Genomic DNA, 19,561 nt, shown 5'->3' on the forward strand with positions numbered 1-19,561 from the left:
CTAATCGAAAGGATGCCTCACTTGCGCTTTCATTTGCAGCGACGATGGCGACGTCAGCCGCACAGAACAGCTGCTGGCAACGGCAACTGCGACGGCGACTGCAAAGCTGCATTCATGTCAAACGCAGGCGCTGCACACATCAAATGCAAAGCTGGCAATGCCAAAGAATTAGCAGCAGCAGCAGCAGCAGCGACGCCGGCAGCGACAGCGACAGCTGCAGGGATAACGTTAAATCTTAAAACTTTTGCTGCTTAGCTAATAATTCGTGTCAGCTCACGACAAGCAGCGCTCACGATGCCGACGCCGACGCCAACGCCAATCAATAAACGGTAAAGCAAACGAGTCGCGCAGCTTTTGAGCGTAAAACGTAAAAGCTTTTCGCGCTAGCAACGAGCCAAAGTTGTAAAGCTTCAGCGCGTGCCGAGCGCTCGACTCGGCACGAATGCAGCGCCTGTCGCCAAACCACATGACGCTGTTCGTATGTTGAGCTTAGCCGAAGCCGAAGCCGAGCCGAGCCGAGGCCGAGGCCGAGATGTTGCGCTCAAACGACCGAAGCTTTGCTGCTGCTGCCAAACTGTCTCAATGGTCTCTGGCCTCGTGGGCGCGAAAGCTTCGCTGGCGCGAACAGTTGTATACGCAACGTTTCAGCTAACAAGACACGAGTCACGGACCGAGTGCAGACCACCCACAAAAGCGCGACGCGTACGCAACATAAAGTGTGGCAAAAAAAGAATATAAATAAAATACAAAATAAAATTACTGCCAGTTGAAATAGCCAAGCAATATATATACAAAATATATACACGTGTATAGTATAAAAAAAGAAAAGTGCATTAATATATATATATATATATATATATATAGCCAGAAATCGGTTGTGGCCGAGAACGTGGCGCGAAGCGCGTGTGTGCCACAAAATCATTGAGCAAAAAGAAATCAAGAAGAAGAAGACAAAAAAATAGAATGAAAGAAAATCCTTCAAAAGGATGTAAAGCATTTCAATTTGTGCCTTTAGCTGTATATATCTAAGCCCTTTGGGGGTGTGTGAGTGTGAATTAAATTAAATCAATTTCAATTAAAGTTAAATCAAATAATCTTATTAATAAAAGAGCAAAAGTGCACTATCTATATGAAAAGCTAGCCTCTGCAGGAGCGCAGCAGCAGCAGCAGCAAAAGCAGCGCATAAAATCAATATTTTTGTTTAAGCAGCCAAAAAAAAAATCTGCGACAGCAGCAGCAGCAGCAACATTAACTAGCAACGACAACAACAACAACAACAGCAACAACAAACAACGAAAGCAGCAGCAGCATTTTTTTGCGCAAAGCCAGCGTTGACGTTGACGTCGCCGTCGCTGTCGCAGTCGCCGTCTTCGCCCGCTCAGCATCTTGGGCTGTGTTTTTACAATATATATATACATATACACACACAAAGCGACTGTGTGCCTGTGCGTGTGTGTGTGTGAGCAGCAGTTAACATTAAGCAGACAGCGCTAAGAAGCAGGAAACAGACAACAAGAACAAAAAAAAAACAGCAGCAGCAGAAGCCGCAGCAGCAGAGGCAGCGGCAGAGGCCAAGCGGCTGCAGTAACAAGGAAGTCGCTGCTAGCGGTTTATTATTGTATTACTTAACAGACACACACACACACACACAGACGTACGCACATGGTGCCTAGTCGCACACCTGCGCACAACCTGACGCCAACTCAAATTACATAAATAGCAATAAGGCCCCCAACCCTCAACCGGAAAGGCCGACACAGTACAACGAACTGCAGCTGCAGCACATTTGCACATTTGCCTAGCAGCAGCAGCAGCAGCAGCAACTGCAAAAACAACGAACCCAACAACAACAACAACAGCAGCAGCAACAACAGCAGCAACAACAACAACAACAACAACGAGAACAACGATATTTTAAAGTTCAGACACAGAGCAAAGCCACAAACCTATGGACAATGCCTATGTCTACTATAAGGTACTGTAGTTGGCAGCAACAGCAAGAACAACGCTCAGCAATCACCACAATCGTTACAGTCAATCAATCAATCAGTCAGTCAGTCAGTCAATCAGTCAATCAATCAGCCATCAAATCAACTTCAATCAACAGCAAACAACAACAACTGAGTAACAAAACGTCAACTTCATCAATAGCAGACACACTCACGGACACACATCTAGCTCTACATCAAACTGTTTTGTCATTACATCAAGCATCAATCACATGTCACATCAATCGCTGCACACGTTTAAAAGTCCCTCAACAAAACTGGCAAACTGCAAATGTCTCAGAAAAGCATATATATATTACACAAATACCGCATACGCGAATACCCTCACGCATAGCGCTGCCCCTGACAACACTCAACACCCTCACCCCCCCTCTCATGTTAATGTCCTAAACAAATTGGCCTTCAATCAAAAAAGCAACAGCAGTTACGCCTGCATAATCTAGGCAAAAGAGAGAGAGAGAGACGGTCGAGCAGGCAAATGCAACCCTGTGCAAGACAAGCCAAGTTGTTTGGCTGAGAGATACCCCTTAAAAAGGGTATTCTTGCCTAAGAGAAGAGCCTACCTACCTTAGACTTAAAAATGTACTATTATTATTTATAACTTTATCTGTTCTTAATTTGATAAGCATTAGATATAGCTACAAGCGATCAGGCTATGCTAAGCCCGCTCTGGAATTCGATGCGGTAAACCCCGTAGTTACTACCCAAAACTGCAGACTTTTGGAATTTGAATTCGCGATTCGAAGCGAGTTAAGCTTATGCATACTTTATAGTTTCGAAATAGTCTGCCTTTTCTTTCAGCCTAAGACACCCCTTTTCAACAAAACTTTTCGTCTAGGGTATGGGTCAAACCAGCCACAGCTGCATTTCCGAATGTTCTGGATTGCTTAGGGGGCAATTTCGGCTTAAACAATTACTTTCAAGTTTCTGTATTTGTGTTTTTTTACAGTGCATGTGCAGCCAAGTTAATGTCTTGGCCAGGCGCCACCCTCACCCCCACACTCACTCACACTCACTCACACACACGCAGACTCAGAGCTGGAAGCATTAAAGTCGAGTTTTCTTGTGGCGGTAAATTGTGTTTCAATTTGTGGCCACAGAAAAAAAAGCATAGCATACTTTTATGCTAATCGAGTCGTAAAGCGATAAGAGCCAAAGTGTCGCCTGTGTGTGTGTGTGTGCGTGTGCGTGTGAATGTGTGTGTTGGTGTGTTGATTATGGGCATGGTTAACTGTGTGCGCTGCCTTTTAAAGGTCACCATGCGTAATTAGTGAAATTTGGCATCGAGGCTCAACAAATGAACGAATGAATGTGGAAACGAATGAGCTCAAGTGCAGCCCATAGACACACACGCACACACACACACACACACACACTCTCACAGAGTGTGCCTATTCAAAATGAGAAACGTGCAGACATGCACGACACGACAGACAACAATGCAAGTTTGTTCGTGTCCGTGACGTGCGACCATCCGCTCATTAGCAAAAAAAGCCCCCAACGCGTGCCGCAATTGTTCTAAATGCGACAGACACAACTGAATGCCTGTAGGTGTGTGCTTGTGTGTGTGTGTGTGTGTGTGTGTGTTAATGAGCGCGCAACGAGACTGCACGACACCTAGAGATACCCAGTGTGAGCCCAAAAGCAGGTGTCAGATTGTTTAGGCGGATGAAAACTGAAATGCTTACTAAAAAGTTGGCATTAAGGAGGTAAATGACAATAAAGTGGAAGTTTGAACCAGCGACTTTTTACTTGCCAGTTCAACGCTCAAACTAACAGACCTTACTAAGGCTGCCGTCATATTAAAAAACCAGAAGTCTACAGATTTTTTAATTTTCTCTACTCACAAAGTCAAAAAAGAGTCCATTAAGGCTTTTCCAGTTGTATTCCCGCCAAACGTAATTTACAGGGTATACCCGAACAGCTCAAAGGGGGTGAATGCCAACGCACCGAATGCTCTGCACTTCATAAACAACACTTGAAATACTTTTCTTTTCTTTCCTTTTTTTTTATTTTTTTGTCTACAGAGACAAAGCGCGCTGCATCCGCACGTGCGTCAGATGCGACAGCAAGGAAATGTAGACGGCGGCAAGGGGTTAGGGTATAAATGGGGCACAGCTCAAATGAGGCTTAGTCTGGCCTTGCGGCCACACACAATCACACACACACACACTCGAAACGTGATAATTTGTGATAATTACAAAGCGCAGAGCTGCAATTGCAGCTTGTGCTCTGCCCCAAAACCAAATATATCACTTGCCAAATGGCAAATGGGCGTGGCAACGCCCCTCAACAGCCATGCCTTGTTGACATGGGGGGGGGGGAGGGTAGGGTGGTTGGTTTTGCGTTTTCGTCGAGTCATAAAAAAGTCTGCGCCTTGTATGAATGCGTGTTTTACAATATCATTTTATGTGTTGGGGTTTTTTTTTTTTCATTTTTAATTTCATGATTTGAGCGAAACACGCAGCCAACCAAAATAGCAAACGGAAGAGGCACACACACACACATACAGACACAGACACACACACACTCCTCTACATTGTGTACTTTGGCACTTAACACACTTATTGTTGGGCACTTTTTCATCTTCTATTTTGCCGCTGCCTCCGGCCTTTGCTACTCGCTTCATTTTCATTTGCTTTTGCATTTACCTTTTTTCTTTTCTTTTCTTCTACTTCGACATTTTCTTTTGGCTTTTCATTTTGTTTGGCTTTGGCTTTGTCTTTGTGTTTCATTTCATTTGTATTCAGCGACGCCCCCTTGTCTGGCCGCAGAGTGCGCCATCTCCCAACATCCCCCCCTCCCTCACTCTATACATTGAGTCTTTGTTATTGTGTTCTCTGTACACACACACACACACACGCACACGCAGATGTATACAACTAAACCCACACACATAAGCAGCCACAAACAGCACTCAGTTAAGCATTGCGACACACATGACGTATACGTAATAACCTTGTAACCAAAATGTTGTTATTTCGGGCCACATTTCTGTGTGTGTGTGTGTGTGTGTGTGTGTGTGTGTGTGTGTGTCGTTCTTTATTTCGCTCTTTGCATGTGTGTGTGTGTTTGAGCTACAGTTCTTGGCATTATTTTAAGTGTGCGAGCATTTTTACTAGCTCACCTGCTCTCTCAGTTGCGACTCTCCCTCTCTCTCCCTCTCTCTCTCTCTCTCTCTCTCTCGCCCTATCCTTAAATGCTGTGTGTGGGCTGGCATAATTTCTAAATTTATACTTTAAACTCGCATTCTAAAACGCGGCCTTTATTATATGTAATACCTTACACACACACACACACACACACACACACACACACACACACACACACACACACACACACACACACACACACACACACACATACACACACTTTATTATGTGATTCTTCTTAAATGTTGGTGTTCATTGTCGTCGTGTGTTTCAAATTAAATGTTTTTCTTTATATATTGTTCGTACATTTTACTTGAAGTACTTTTTATTAACACACACACACACACATATTTCACAATTCTAACAACAAACGGCAGTTCTTGTCCGTGTTACACATTTTGATTCATTTAAAAGGAAAACTCACTCCTTATAACAAATTTATGTGTAGTTCTCGTTCATTTAGCAAAGCAAACTTTTTTTTCTACTAATTTTTTATCAACATTAAAAACATTAGAAAGCATTTTGCAATCCCCGAGAAACTGTTTGTCCTACTCAAAATATTCACCGACTTTACAAGACAGTTAAAAAAAAAACTGAAAATAGACCAATTTGTACATTTACATGAAAATATCTCAATCTAGAGCATAGCTAGGGAATTTTGTCCCGAAGTAACTTGGGTTTTAATAGTTCGATCTTAATGAACTTTTCGGGGCATGAATGGAGCCTCAAAATGTGTGCAAATACCAAAGCCCAAGACTTTTCCCACACAAACGTCTTTCTTACAAGCTTTCGCCTAGAATGGGGAAAGATATTCATAGCTCTAGCTTTGATAATCTTTGAGTTTGGCTTGAAAAACAAGATATCGATATTAATCGATTTCTTGCAAACGAGCTTAGATTATATCAGAAGGAACGCAATTTAAATTAGTTTCATAAATAATATAATAAAATTAAACTGCACATAAAATTTGGTGTTTTTGGTAAATAAATCCAAATCAGTTGCTCAAGAAAATGCTTAAGCAAATTTCATTTGCGCTGCGTTTGTTGTTTTAGTTCACGCCTAAACTTAAGTTAAACCGATTTTATATACTCTACGCCCGATTTCCTTTGCCTAACTTAGTGCTACATTCAAACCAAATTGAACAGCATTTATTTGATTCGTAATTCATAACACACACACAATTTTTATTTTTTTAAAAAAAACCTGTTAAATTTGTTATTAGCATTGTACGGAACGCTGTTTGAATTGTTCAATTCCTTTTTTTTCTTGCCGTTACATAATCAAAAAGTAATATATTTATATATATATATATACCTATATACACAAACACAAAGCAATCTAAACAATGACAACCAAAAACCAAAACAAAACCAAGCTAAACAAAAAAAAAACAAGGAAATTATATAAAAATATGAAAAACAATTTAAAAGTAAAATCTTAAAAATTATTTAAAGCAATCAAATGATTAATTAGTGAACTGTGTGATTTATTTTTAGCATACAAGAATAATTCTTTTGTCATTTTATTGCCAAAAGATGCCGATTTTTTCACGAAACTTATCGATTGTAATGGCTCCAATAATTGGCTTTTTTATATATGCAAAAACAAATAAAAACAAGATGAAAAGAAAAAGAAAATAAAAAGTTACCGAAAAGCAAACAATATCGAACACTTTAAGAGTTGAAAGCAAACGCTTTTGAAAGCGAGTTACTTGTATTTGTTTTCAGAATTGATCATTTTTCTATAAAATAAAACATATTTTGTTGTTGTTCTAAAAGCAAGCACAAAACGAAGCAAAAACAAAAAACAATCGAATATGCAAAAGACAACAAAAACAAAATAAAAAAAAAAAAAACAGGTTCCAAACAAAAACTTAACCAAAAAGAAAATTCATTTAACCAAAAAAAAAAAAAAAAAAAAAATAAACAAATTTTTATACCGTATGCAACTATTTACAATATGCTTTTGTAATATTTTCGCACCCAAAAAAACGAGAAAAAAAAGCAGAACATAATTAGAGTACAACAAAAAAAAAAGTCAAAAGCTAGACGGGCTCTAAAAAAAAAACAAGAAGAAGAAGAATGAGAAACAAAATGTAGGCAAGGAATTCACTGACAAATCTCTTTGACGATAAAATGATAAAACAATTATGACGTGTATATACCACATACAATACGTACCTATCTATACCTATACCAATACCTATACCTATACCTATACCTATACCTATACCTATTATATATATATATATCTATATATGAATATACATATATATGCATATATAGCACACTTTCTATCTCTCTGTCGCTCTATTCGTAACCATATATGTAATCAGCATATATATATATATGTATATTCATGTACATATCTATATATGCATATAATTATATATATATATATTATCTACTCAAGTATGTTGTTTTTATTGCGTTACTTTGCTTACCAAATTGTGCCACACACGAGCACAACAACAACAACAACAACAACAACTACAACAGCAAGAACAAGAACAAAGACGTGCCTCCTCTTCAAATTGTTAACTACACCTCCCTCCCGCCCCATCGACTGGCCGCCTGTTGCAGCTACTTACATTAACAACAAACACAAAAAAAATGTATTACTTTTTGGTTTTGTAAATAAAAATTGACTTCAAAAACGAAATTAGAAACCAACGCAGACGAAAAGCAACCAACAAGTCACCCGCAAAACTAACACTCGTTGGGTTCTAGCACACTCACAGACTACCACACACACTCTCTCACACACACACACACACACTCTCACACACTCACACAAACCTGCCACAACACACAGCATTTCATTTGAAACTCAGTCGCAAGCCCAATAACTTGCGCTCAACTTCAATCAAAACAAAAGCAACTATCTCTCTCTATCCCACTCTCTATCTCTCTCTCTCTCTCTGTATCTCTGTCTTACTCACACTCACTCCGTCTTACACTATTGCTGTCTCTTTTTTAACCTCTCTCTATCTGTCTATCTGTCTAACAGTCTCTGTCTTTGTCACACTCACTGTCTGTCTAAAAAACAAGAACTCTATTCTATAACTATATATGATATATATAATATATATAATATACTATATATTTATATATGTATATTTATATATTTATTTTGTTTTTCACATAAAAAACAACAACTAAACACACAAAAATATGCATATATATATATATATACCAAAAACAAAACATATACAGAAACAATTGTTTACAATATACTTTTGCACGTTATTTCTATAATGCATCTGAACTATATATTGTTATAAGTAATTTATGTTTCTTTCCTGCGTACAAGCAACTACCCAAAATATAAAAAAACAAAACAAAAAAAAATGAATACAAGAATATACCAAACTCAATATACCGATATACCAACAAAAATACCAACAACGAAATCAGAATCCAAGCGCATTTGTATGCCTCTCGTCAAACATGTCGTATACGCAATATTCACTAACTAACCAAACAAATCAAACACACACACACACACACACACACACACACACACACACACACACACCCACGCCCACTTTGAACAGTTGTGGGCGTAATGCACGTGAGCGTGTGCCTGACAAAAACACACATACCTACACACACACACGCACACACATACACAGCGACCCAGCCGCGTGGCTCTCTTGCAAAATGTGAGACACATTTCATATTGCCCGCCCCACCTCAAGCCCTACACCACACTCTATCTATATACAAACGCCCCCCTTGTTGAACTTTTAGGTGCAGCTTGCCAAAAATGAATATGAATTAAACAAAAGAAAGAACACACACAGAAAGTCTGTAAGAACTTAAGAAATGAACGAGAGTTCACAGAAAGATGAACAATTAATTCTATTACAAAACCTTATTGTAAATTAAGCGCAAAGAGAAAAAGTGTTGAATTAAGTAAACAAAAACAAAAAACTTGTAGAAAAACAACAAAAGTCAGAAGCAGAAGTATATGAAAAAAAACCTTAAATTTTACGTACAAATATGGGGCCAAAATAGTCCGTAAGTGTTCGGGCAAAAATCGCTTTGGTTAAAATGTACAAAAAACACAAACATAAAGAATCACCTGTTGTTAACATAATAACTTATATATACATATATATGTATATATATATATATATATATATATATATATATATATATATACTATATACTAATTTAGACATATATATTAACTAACTTAAAAAGTGCCTCGATTGTAGCAAAACTTATGAGAGGAACAGCGCAGTAATAAATAATAATATCAATATCAATAATAATAATATTAATAATAATAATAATAACAGTAAAAATGTAGCTTACAAAATCTACACCAAAAACTAAAACAAACAACACAAAAATAAACCAATAATAAAAAAATATATCTAAAAAAAAAATAAATAAAATGAAATAACAACAAATACCAAATATATCTTAAATTAAACCAAATCCTACAAGAAAGAAAAGCAAAAACCACACAAAAAAAGTTTTGAAAAATAAAAAAACAGTTACAGTTACAGTTACAGTTAGAGCAACACGAGAAACACACAAGAAACCAATTTGAAATCGCCCCCATTTCAGATGTACAATAACTTCACGGGCGGAAGCGGAAGCCCCCCACTGCCCGATATCATTGGACAATATTACGGACCAGTCACAGCCGGCGGCTACGTTGGACCGGGCGTCACAACAACCTCGCTCAACGGCGGCTATGGCAATGCCTATGAACTGTACGGGCCAAGCAGTTCGACGGGCTATTTGTATGATCCACAGGCAGCAGCTGCTGCCGCTGCTGCCGCCGCCGCCGCCGCTGCACAGATTTACGGACAGCAAACATCACCGATACGGAGGAGACGTTATAGCATTGCCGGTCTGCCATCGGCGACCATGTACAACGATGTCTACGGTTATCCGGCGCCAACATTGCAACAGACTAGCTCCTCGAACATTGTCAATCTGCTGAACGAGGCAAACAAATCGATATCGCGCTCATCACAGATCCTGAACCTGAGCCACCAGGCCAGACAGCTAAGCGGTGGTCAGTGCCAGCAACAGCAGCTGGTGACAACACCGCTGTCCGGCCGTGTGGTATCCAGTTATCCGACGCTGCATGGTGGCGATTATTCGCCGCCGTATCTAAACGATAACCTGCTGCAAATGTCGACAAGCTTCTCATCCCAGCCCAATATGTACTTCCAGCCGCAGCAGCCGACGCAGCTGACGGCCGCACAAAGTGCCGCTGCGGCGGCTGCACGACTGCGACCCGCCTACTCCGTATCGAATCTTGTCGGTGGCTATCTGCCAGCCAGCTGCAAGTACGGTGCAACGGGTTACGCGAATCCCTATCAGAGCGATCTAACCGGCTACGGTCTTGGTCTCGGTCTCGGTCTGGGTTCGGGTGCGGGTCTTGGCTCGAATCTGGGCCTGGGCCTGGGCCTGCCGCCGGCATCGGCGCAACAACGCCAGCTCATGTCACACTCACTGCATGCCTCCAATCCCGCCATAACGCAGTACTATCAGCAACAGCATTCGATGCCACCGCCGGCCAGCTCGACGCTGGCCTACAATCTGCATCAGCAGTTCGCCGGCACTCAACAGCAGCAGCAGCAGCAACAGCAGCAGCAGCAGGCGGCACATTCGCATATACAGGCCTCGGTGCAGCAGCAGATGAACCCGCAGTATCAGTATCATGTGCATCAGCACCAGAATCATCTGCAAACCCATCCGCTGGCATCGCTGGCCAATACGAGCGGCCCATTTGGCGGTACGCTGGCGAGCAGCGCTCGAGATGTTGGCGTCGGCTACGAACCGCTGCATCATGCTTCGCATCTGGCGTCGCATCATCATACGCATCCGCATACGCATCATCATCATCATTTAGCGGCCGGGCTGCATGCCCCACCATATTCGCACACGCATCATCAGCAGCAGCTACAACAACAACAACAACACCATCATCACCACCATTTGCCATACTCGAAACTAGACTTAGATTACCCGAAACTGCCGCAAGAGCATAAGCGACAAGTAAGTTTTAAATTTGACGTAGACCAGCTATCCCTAGATTCCTAGATACTACTCGATACTACTCGATACTATCCGCAACTATCCGATACTACTCAATACAATCAACAGCCACATTCAAAAATATTTAAAATTTAAAACATGCCCATCAAAACGTAATCCGCAAATCGTATCTGAAACTCAGCGCATTCCAGAAAAAAAAACAAAAAAAACAATCATTTAGCAGCCTAACGGTTCTGTCTATATCTTTTTATTGACTAAATGATGCATTTTACGCTATTACCCCTCAACGCTCCCCCAAAACCCAAGTCATCCAGTCGAAAATGAAAAAAAAAAAAACAAGCCCACGACATTTGCAGTGTGCGGTTCTCGAAGCGTATAGAACACCAAGTATTACACATACAATATACATATATATATATAGGCCATATATGATATATAATATGGCTCCAGCATTAGATCTAGTTCATAAGAGAAGAAGAAGAACTATTGTTTCATGTGCCATTTTACAGTAGCGAAAGAGATTAGTGTAAAACAAATTTAAAGAACTGTAAACTTTACTTATTTCATAATTATTTTAAATTTAGCTTCGTAGTATTTTTTTGGTATTTTATGTTGGTATTTTTTGGTATATTATATGTAATTATGGTATTTTTTTTTTAATTTTGCATAGAGCACTCAGGGCAACTTTTCAGTAAAGAAATTGTTTAAGTCTTGTATAGTAATGAAAGAATTCGTTTGAAATTTGAAACACTTTGCTCTTGACTCTCAAAAGTAAAAAGACTGTAAATAAAACAAATATATAAAAAATCTAAAAAAAACAAGAAGAAGAACAACAAAAAGTGAAACTAAATGATATTTACCCATAAAATATATATAAATCATTTATACGATATAGTTATTAAAAAACAAATGCAAGAGAAGTGGAAAAAGAAACTGTAATGAATATTAAGAGAACATTTACTTTAAATTATTTGGTATATAACCCAAGACTCGTATGTGTTAAGTTATGCGAGAGGTTTGACAGAAAGTTATTATTAAATGAATACCTAATAAGTACCCGTACTCGTACTCTAACGAATACTCTTAGCCGTACTCATACTTAGTCTTATACAGATATAGAAAAATTGTTAGTGCAACTCTCTTCCTCTCTCTCTCTCTCTCTCTCTAACTATCCTTGCTCTTCCTTTCTCTGAAGTGTAGCAAATACTTAAACCTAAATACATGTATATCTAAAGTGTGTATAAGTGAAGTTTGCATAGTAAGAGCCCAAGCCCTTCCACTCTAGCCAAGGCGCCTCTATACCCAACCTACTAACTACCTAACTAGCAAATTACCTAACCTAGAATTCCAGAATCTAAAGAACCGTACGTATATATGCATAATAGATTGTGTGTTCAATTACTTTAAACGCCAACTTGATTCGGTTCTATTTAGTACGTTCGGTTTGGTTCGACTCGACTCGGTCTGAGTCTGAGTCTGGCCGGACCCTATATAGCAGTACTCGTATTACCCACTAAGTAATAGCGTGTGTGATTAGCAATGAAGGTCAATTATATGTAAAGATGAAATTTATATGCAAATCCAGAGACGGGTGCAATACAAAGAAAGAAAATAACAAAAAAAAAAACAAATGAAAATGGTGTGAATTATGATGATATATATATGGAAAATGTCACGGAAAGCTGGGTATATAAATATATATATATTAACATCTGGCAATGTGTTTAACACAGCATTTGGTTGCAGTTGAAAAAAAAAGTAAAACAGAAAAACGAAAGATATGAATCGAAAAGCAAAAACGAACGAAGCATTCAAAATGTGTCTATGCGAATATTTTACAAAGAAGAAAAATTAAAAAAAAAAATGGTATTATGTAACATGTACTAAAAGTTCTTATACTATATTTGAAACTAACACAACTTAGTATTCCAAAACTGAACGTTTATATTATACTTATACATCTATATATATACTATATATACTATATACACATATACTTATATTTTTAATTGCCAATACATACATACATACGTACACATGTACATGTATCTAGGTGCTTTTTATTACAAACTTTGATTCGTCTTCAACTAAAGCAAAATTTCCTCTATGCAAATTGTTCGGCTTTGAAATTGCGTTAAAAAAAAAAGAAATATAGACGTTTTTTTCGACTTTTTTCGAATAGTATTTTTCTTAAAGAAAGTAAAACCCGTTTGTTATAGCCTAGTACGTAGTGTAATCAAAAACCGGAGTTACTCTAATTTGTCATATATAGCATATAGATATATATATACACATATATATATATATATATATATATTTATTGTAGTTGAGCGCCCCTGCGAAACTAGTTCGTTGTGGGCGTGTTTGGTTTTTAGGAGGCGGGCTTTTGCGTATACAATACGCTGTACGGCCCGAAACGAGCAATAAAAACTTGCGTTGTGTTCAGTAGAGGACTTTAACTAAATCTAAACTTAAATTTCTTAATGCTAACTTCTGATTTCGTATAGCCCAAGCAAAGTGTAATCGCGCTCTCTCTAGTCATAAGAAAGGATAATAAGCTTAACACTAGCCAATTGAAAGCATTTATGGCAGCAGTTGCTGTCCGTGTAAAGGACATACATACTTATAAAACAAATACAAAAAGAATGAAATAATTAACAAGAAGATAAACACATTCGCATACATGTATATAGTTAACTATGCTATCAGCTAATAACTATATACTTAAATAGTTAGTTCAACTGTTCTATCTTTTTCGTTTTTTTCTGACTTTCGTTTGGGTTCCATTTGTTTGTGAAGCGTGAAGTACATCAATAAGCAGGCATTTACTTATAATATGATATTATATAACAAAATGATGAGTCATGATCTTGAAAACTTGCAAATATTTATACTTATTAAATACGTATACATGCATAAACAATATATTATATATATATACAAGTATATATATATATATACACCTAATTAATTACTACTCCAGCGATATACTATATATATTATATATATTTATACACTGATTTGTATTTGTAAACCTAATTAAGATATATTACTTCAGACTTAATTCAAAACTAATTCTTGAGCTCGAACTCGAAACGAATTCTGTTAAACTTAAAACCTAACTCTTAAGCATTATAAATGAAATTTTCGAAAGCAAACAATAAAAAATTTAACATGCGACAACCGAATGGATAAGCTATGCCTAACGTCTAGCACCAGGTTAACAGTATTAACCAGCTATAATGACCCGCCACCCGCCCTAACACCCCCTCCCCCTAACACCGTCTCTCTAACAAGCCCTGTCTATTACACACACACAACCACACACACACACACGGCCATACACTTTGACACATTTGACCCTCGGCTCTGAAGTGGGGCAATGACTTTAGCCAGCCATATTCTACATTCTCTCACATTTGCTCGCCACGCCCACACGCCCACAAGCCCACTCACCGAACCCTTTCGCTCATATATATATAAATACATGCGAATCATAATCAAAAACACATTGCACCAAGCGTAACTTTGACACAACCAAAAAATACTACAAAATAATACTGCAAAAAAAGAAAACTAATCATTTTGTAGGCAAGGCAGCTGCGTTTGCATATGCTTTGCAGTTGTGATGCAATTTTAAAATCTGGTATGTCTTGTATCTTATCCTCTTCCACCTATAATCCACCCGAAACAAAACAAATCCGCGCAGTTGGACGAATTCCGTCTTGAAATACAAAGAAGGGATCAAGAGATCTTGGCGATGGCGGCCAAAATGAAAACGCTCGAGGAGCAGCATCAGGTAATAGGCGCAATTGCGCGAATCCAAAAACAGTTCAATTGTTCCATGCACAGTAAAAAATAACTTTCGTTAGGACTATCAGCGGCACATAGCGGTGCTCAAGGAGTCGCTATGTGCCAAAGAGGAGCACTACAATATGCTGCAGACGGACGTTGAGGAGATGCGCGCCCGGCTCGAGGAGAAGAATCGCCTCATCGAGAAGAAGACACAGGGCACCCTGCACACTGTTCAGGAGCGAAATCGTTTGACCAGCGAGCTAACCGAGCTCAAGGATCACATGGACATTAAGGATCGCAAGATCAGTGTGCTGCAGCGCAAGGTCAGAGCCAAATACAGCAGCAGCAGCAGATAATCATACAAATCATGCCTTATCTACACACACACACACACACACACACACACACCTCCACAGATTGAGAACCTGGAGGATCTGCTGAAGGAGAAGGATAACCAGGTGGACATGGCCCGTGCTCGACTGTCCGCCATGCAGGCCCACCACAGCAGCTCCGAGGGCGCACTCACCAGCCTGGAGGAGGCCATCGGCGACAAGGAGAAGCAAATGGCGCAGCTGCGCGAGCAGAGGGATCGCGCCGAGCACGAAAAGCAGGAGGAGCGCGATCTGCATGAACGCGAGGTGGCCGACTACAAAATGAAACTGCGCGCCGCCGAAAGCGATGTGGAGAAGCTGCAAACGCGACTTGAGCGTGCTGTCAACGAGCGCGAACGGCTCGAGATCAAGCTGGAGGCATCGCAAAGCGAACTGGGCAAATCGAAGGCGGAACTGGAGAAGGCCACCTGCGAAATGGGACGCAGCAGCGCCGATTGGGAGTCGACAAAGCAGCGCATCGCACGCTTGGAGCTGGAGAATGAGCGGCTGAAACACGATCTGGAACGTTCGCAGGTACTCGTGCATTATGACCGGTTCCCTCGGCTCGACTATAACCCCATATATCACATATCATGCATATATATCTAGTATAAAGCCTATGTACCGAATGTGTTCCTCTGTGTACATATAATTATATATATATATATATATGTGTGCGAACTTAATTACTATTCAAATATCTAATTATCGATAATTAGCTATCGATAGCTATAACGATAACGATAACTTACCTTAATCAATATTATTACAATTACTATAAATATTTGCCTCTATGTGTGCCTATATATTTACATGTACACTTACAACAACAACAACTTTGTACTACAACTACAACAACATCTCGCATCCCAACAACAACAACTACAACTTTATCACTCTACTATATATATATATATGTTTATATGAATAACCGATACATTAACCAACAACAAACAACAATCAAAATAGATGCAGCTAGAAGAACAGACCACACTACACAAAGTAAGCCTATTGCCAAAACCTACCTACCCAACTACTTGTAGTGTCTAAGTTGTGCTCGTTTCTCGTAGTGCCCACATCCTTTACTAAAAAACCACACAGTAGCAATACACTTTAGTTACTAACAAGCATTTTGCAGCATCTAGAGCCAGCAGTTTTTCTGTTTCGTTTTTAGTTGCAGTTTATAGATTAAACTACATGCAAAGGGCAACCCTTAAAACTTTGACATCATAAGAGCAAAAGCTTTTTAACATCAATCAATCAATCAATCAGTCGCAGAGCAGGAATAATTTTATATATTTATGCATCAGCGATCAGCTCAGCTTTCTAACATTGTCGGGTAATCTGTATTTCATCAATCAATCAGTTTCCTAGCCTATTCGGTACTGTGCGTGTATTATGTGCTTCATCAATCACTCAATCAATTAGTCAGTTAGAATAAACTATTTGTTTAGTTCATACATCAGTTATAGATATATCTTTCTAGCATGTCAGCCTTTGTGAGTGGTTTATCAATTAATTTGTGAGTAAACTATCAATCAATCAGTCAGTCAGTATATTTATACATCAACTATAATTTCAGCTTTCTTACACCTGTGCGGGTGTTATGTAGTTCATCAATCAATCAATCAAATCAGTCTGAAAAACATTTTTTATATATTCACGCATCAGTTATAAAATTAGCTCTTTAACACTTATGATTGTTATGTGGTTCATCAATCAATCAATCAGTCAGTCGAAAGAAATAATGTTATTAAATCAGTCAAAAATGGAGCATACTAGCATGTAAGCTCATATGAGTGAATTAATCAATCAATCACTCATCAATCGACCCATTAATTATTCTGTCAGTCAACAGAAAACATTTTAAATATTTGATTGAAGCGTCTCAATAACTATCCATTCAAGTACTCGAAAAGTACTTAATCACAAGTTGATAAACTACGCAAATGACGCAATTGCAATCGACTGAGTACTCATAAATAGTTGAATTTTAATGATAGTTTGTGCCTGTTTCAAACAGTTTGCCAACTGCAAGTTTTAGGGCCTGCCTATTTGCATAAGAAATTAGCTAGCCTCTTTCCGCACTCCCCCCTCTTTAGCCTGGTCAGCACACACAGCACAATAACAACAAGCTCCACGCACGCGCACACACACGAACACACAGACACACAGACTTTAGCTAGTAGCAGGGTCTGATTTAATCTTGTACACTTACACGATTACAAATTGATTGTGCATAATTCAAGCGGATACAATTATCATCGCCTTTCAATTAAGTATGCATCATGCAATGTCTATTGTAAAATGGTTTAATTGTTGTTGAACATGCATATTGTATCTTACTTTACGTACTTTACAGAATGTACAAAAGTTAATGTTCGAAACGGGCAAAATATCGGTAAGTTGGCCAACAAATGGCCAGCCAATAATGTAGAAACGCAAATTAATCGATAACTCACCGACTTAGAGAAACATTTATCGATATGCCAAAGCCAATGCTCGATATGAAGTATACGCCTTGTAGTCACGCTCTAGCTCAGGCTCATTTTGTTATAAATTTGCGTTATTTTGCAACACTTAAGTATGCACAGCTCATAAGTGCAGTGTTGAGTAGTGATATAAATATATTAATATACATTTAGTAAAACGGAAATGTAGCTTCTTTTTTTGAGGCCTTGAATTATAAGAACTCAATTTGTAAGCATTTACCAGGGCTGCAAACCGATTTTATAAGTAAACTAAATTTAAATAGGAAATTTATTGATAAGAATTGCAAGGCTTTTAATTGGAAAATTCGTATCTCCATTCGAGACGTGAATTCGCAGCATCTGAAACTCTTTCATTGTGTTTGCAGCCCTGGTTTATAAACACACACACCGATTTTTTGAAGCAGTTACTTTGGTGTACACAAAACAAATGTTGAAAGCGTTAAATGCACCCATTATCAAATCCCACCCACAATATTAAAGCTTGATGACAAAATCCCAAATCAAAATTCATGTTCATTAAAGCACACTTAATTGAATTTGTAGGGTATATCTAGACACAAATACCCTTCAAATTCAATATAAAACCGTACACACATATTCACACATTACGTATACGCAACGTATGCTCATTTTCAATTGCTTTGCTGCTGGACTATTTTTTTTTTGCTAATGCTTCAGTTTTGTGTTGATATCTAACTGTTTTTCTAATTCTGTAGTTGCAACTAATACATAGATATCTCTGCAATAAACTATATACTAATTGTTATGTTTCGCGTCGCGTATAGACGACATTCGGACGCACCACAATGACCACATCCCAGGAGCTGGATCGAGCGCAGGAGCGCGCGGACAAGGCTGCCGCCGAGCTGCGACGCACTCAGGCCGAGCTGAGAGTGACACAGGTACAGTTAATCGATCGCAAATCCCATAAGCGCTATATATACATATACTCTCTCTCTCTCTATATATATATATACATATATATATAAACATATTCGTATCTATATCTGTACGCACACGAGTATCTGTGTGTGCTCTATTAGCTAGTTGTCTGAAAATGTTCTCGCAAAAAGTGCAAGCCTAATTTCATGTCTATGTGTGCGTGTGCTACAACAACAACAACAACAACAACAAAAACTTGTTAATAATACTTTGCACTGGCTTCGATTCATGAATGAATACTCTATACAATCTATATACTCTATACTTTCCACTGCTTCAAGGCAAACACTTTCTGAACTAAGCCACACTTTCAGCAACAACTACTGCAACACACACACACACACACACGCATACACACACGCACACACACACGCACACCCACACGCACACCCACACACACACACTCACAGCCAAACATAATCACACTTTTGCACCTGCAAATCAAAACACTTTCGTGTGCATTTTATATGCAGCGCGTCTTTGCAAAAGTTTAAATATATAAAATCTTCTGAAAATAGTCCAAAAATTCAAGCAGAAAACTTTCTAGACAATGTTTACAATATTAAATAAAGTTCTGCTTTTCTTTTTTAATATTTAAACTTTATCTAATTAAAGCCGAAAACAATTGAGCGAATTTTAAACAATTCTGTAAATAATTCTGTCTATTTTTTTTGAATATAAAGATCAAAAATAAATATATTTGTAAGAAAGCTAGAGAAAGTTTAGTTAAACTAGAAAAGTGCTTTTGCTGCTTTTACTTATCTTTAACGTAAA

General features: G+C 38.6%; 1 protein-coding gene and 1 long non-coding RNA gene across 4 annotated transcripts in view; one reads left to right on the plus strand and one right to left on the minus strand.

The window, feature by feature from the left end:
- The window catches only part of LOC115762167, a 114,027-nt gene that overhangs the window by 69,183 nt on the left and 25,283 nt on the right, over positions 1-19,561 (minus strand). The gene's annotated exons all lie outside the window — the stretch shown is intronic.
- LOC115762159 (ELKS/Rab6-interacting/CAST family member 1) overlaps positions 1-19,561 on the plus strand; it is a 43,054-nt gene that overhangs the window by 14,835 nt on the left and 8,658 nt on the right. Inside the window, exons 8-14 of one of the 3 annotated variants that reach the window (XM_030704273.1) lie at positions 9,742-9,933; positions 9,979-11,187; positions 14,897-14,986; positions 15,060-15,305; positions 15,399-15,887; positions 17,716-17,754; positions 18,631-18,747. In XM_030704273.1, the coding sequence (XP_030560133.1) occupies positions 9,742-9,933; positions 9,979-11,187; positions 14,897-14,986; positions 15,060-15,305; positions 15,399-15,887; positions 17,716-17,754; positions 18,631-18,747 (2,382 nt within the window). Of the gene's footprint in view, positions 1-1,908; positions 1,976-9,741; positions 9,934-9,978; positions 11,188-14,896; positions 14,987-15,059; positions 15,306-15,398; positions 15,888-16,322; positions 16,356-17,715; positions 17,755-18,630; positions 18,748-19,561 lie in introns of those variants that run through there. The other 2 variants (XM_030704275.1, XM_030704274.1) reach the window with 2 other exon arrangements.

The sequence above is a fragment of the Drosophila novamexicana genome, unplaced genomic scaffold (assembly GCF_003285875.2).
Source record: "Drosophila novamexicana strain 15010-1031.04,08,12 unplaced genomic scaffold, DnovRS2.1 tig00000564-arrow-pilon, whole genome shotgun sequence".
In the NCBI taxonomy this organism is placed as follows: Eukaryota; Metazoa; Arthropoda; class Insecta; order Diptera; family Drosophilidae; genus Drosophila; species Drosophila novamexicana.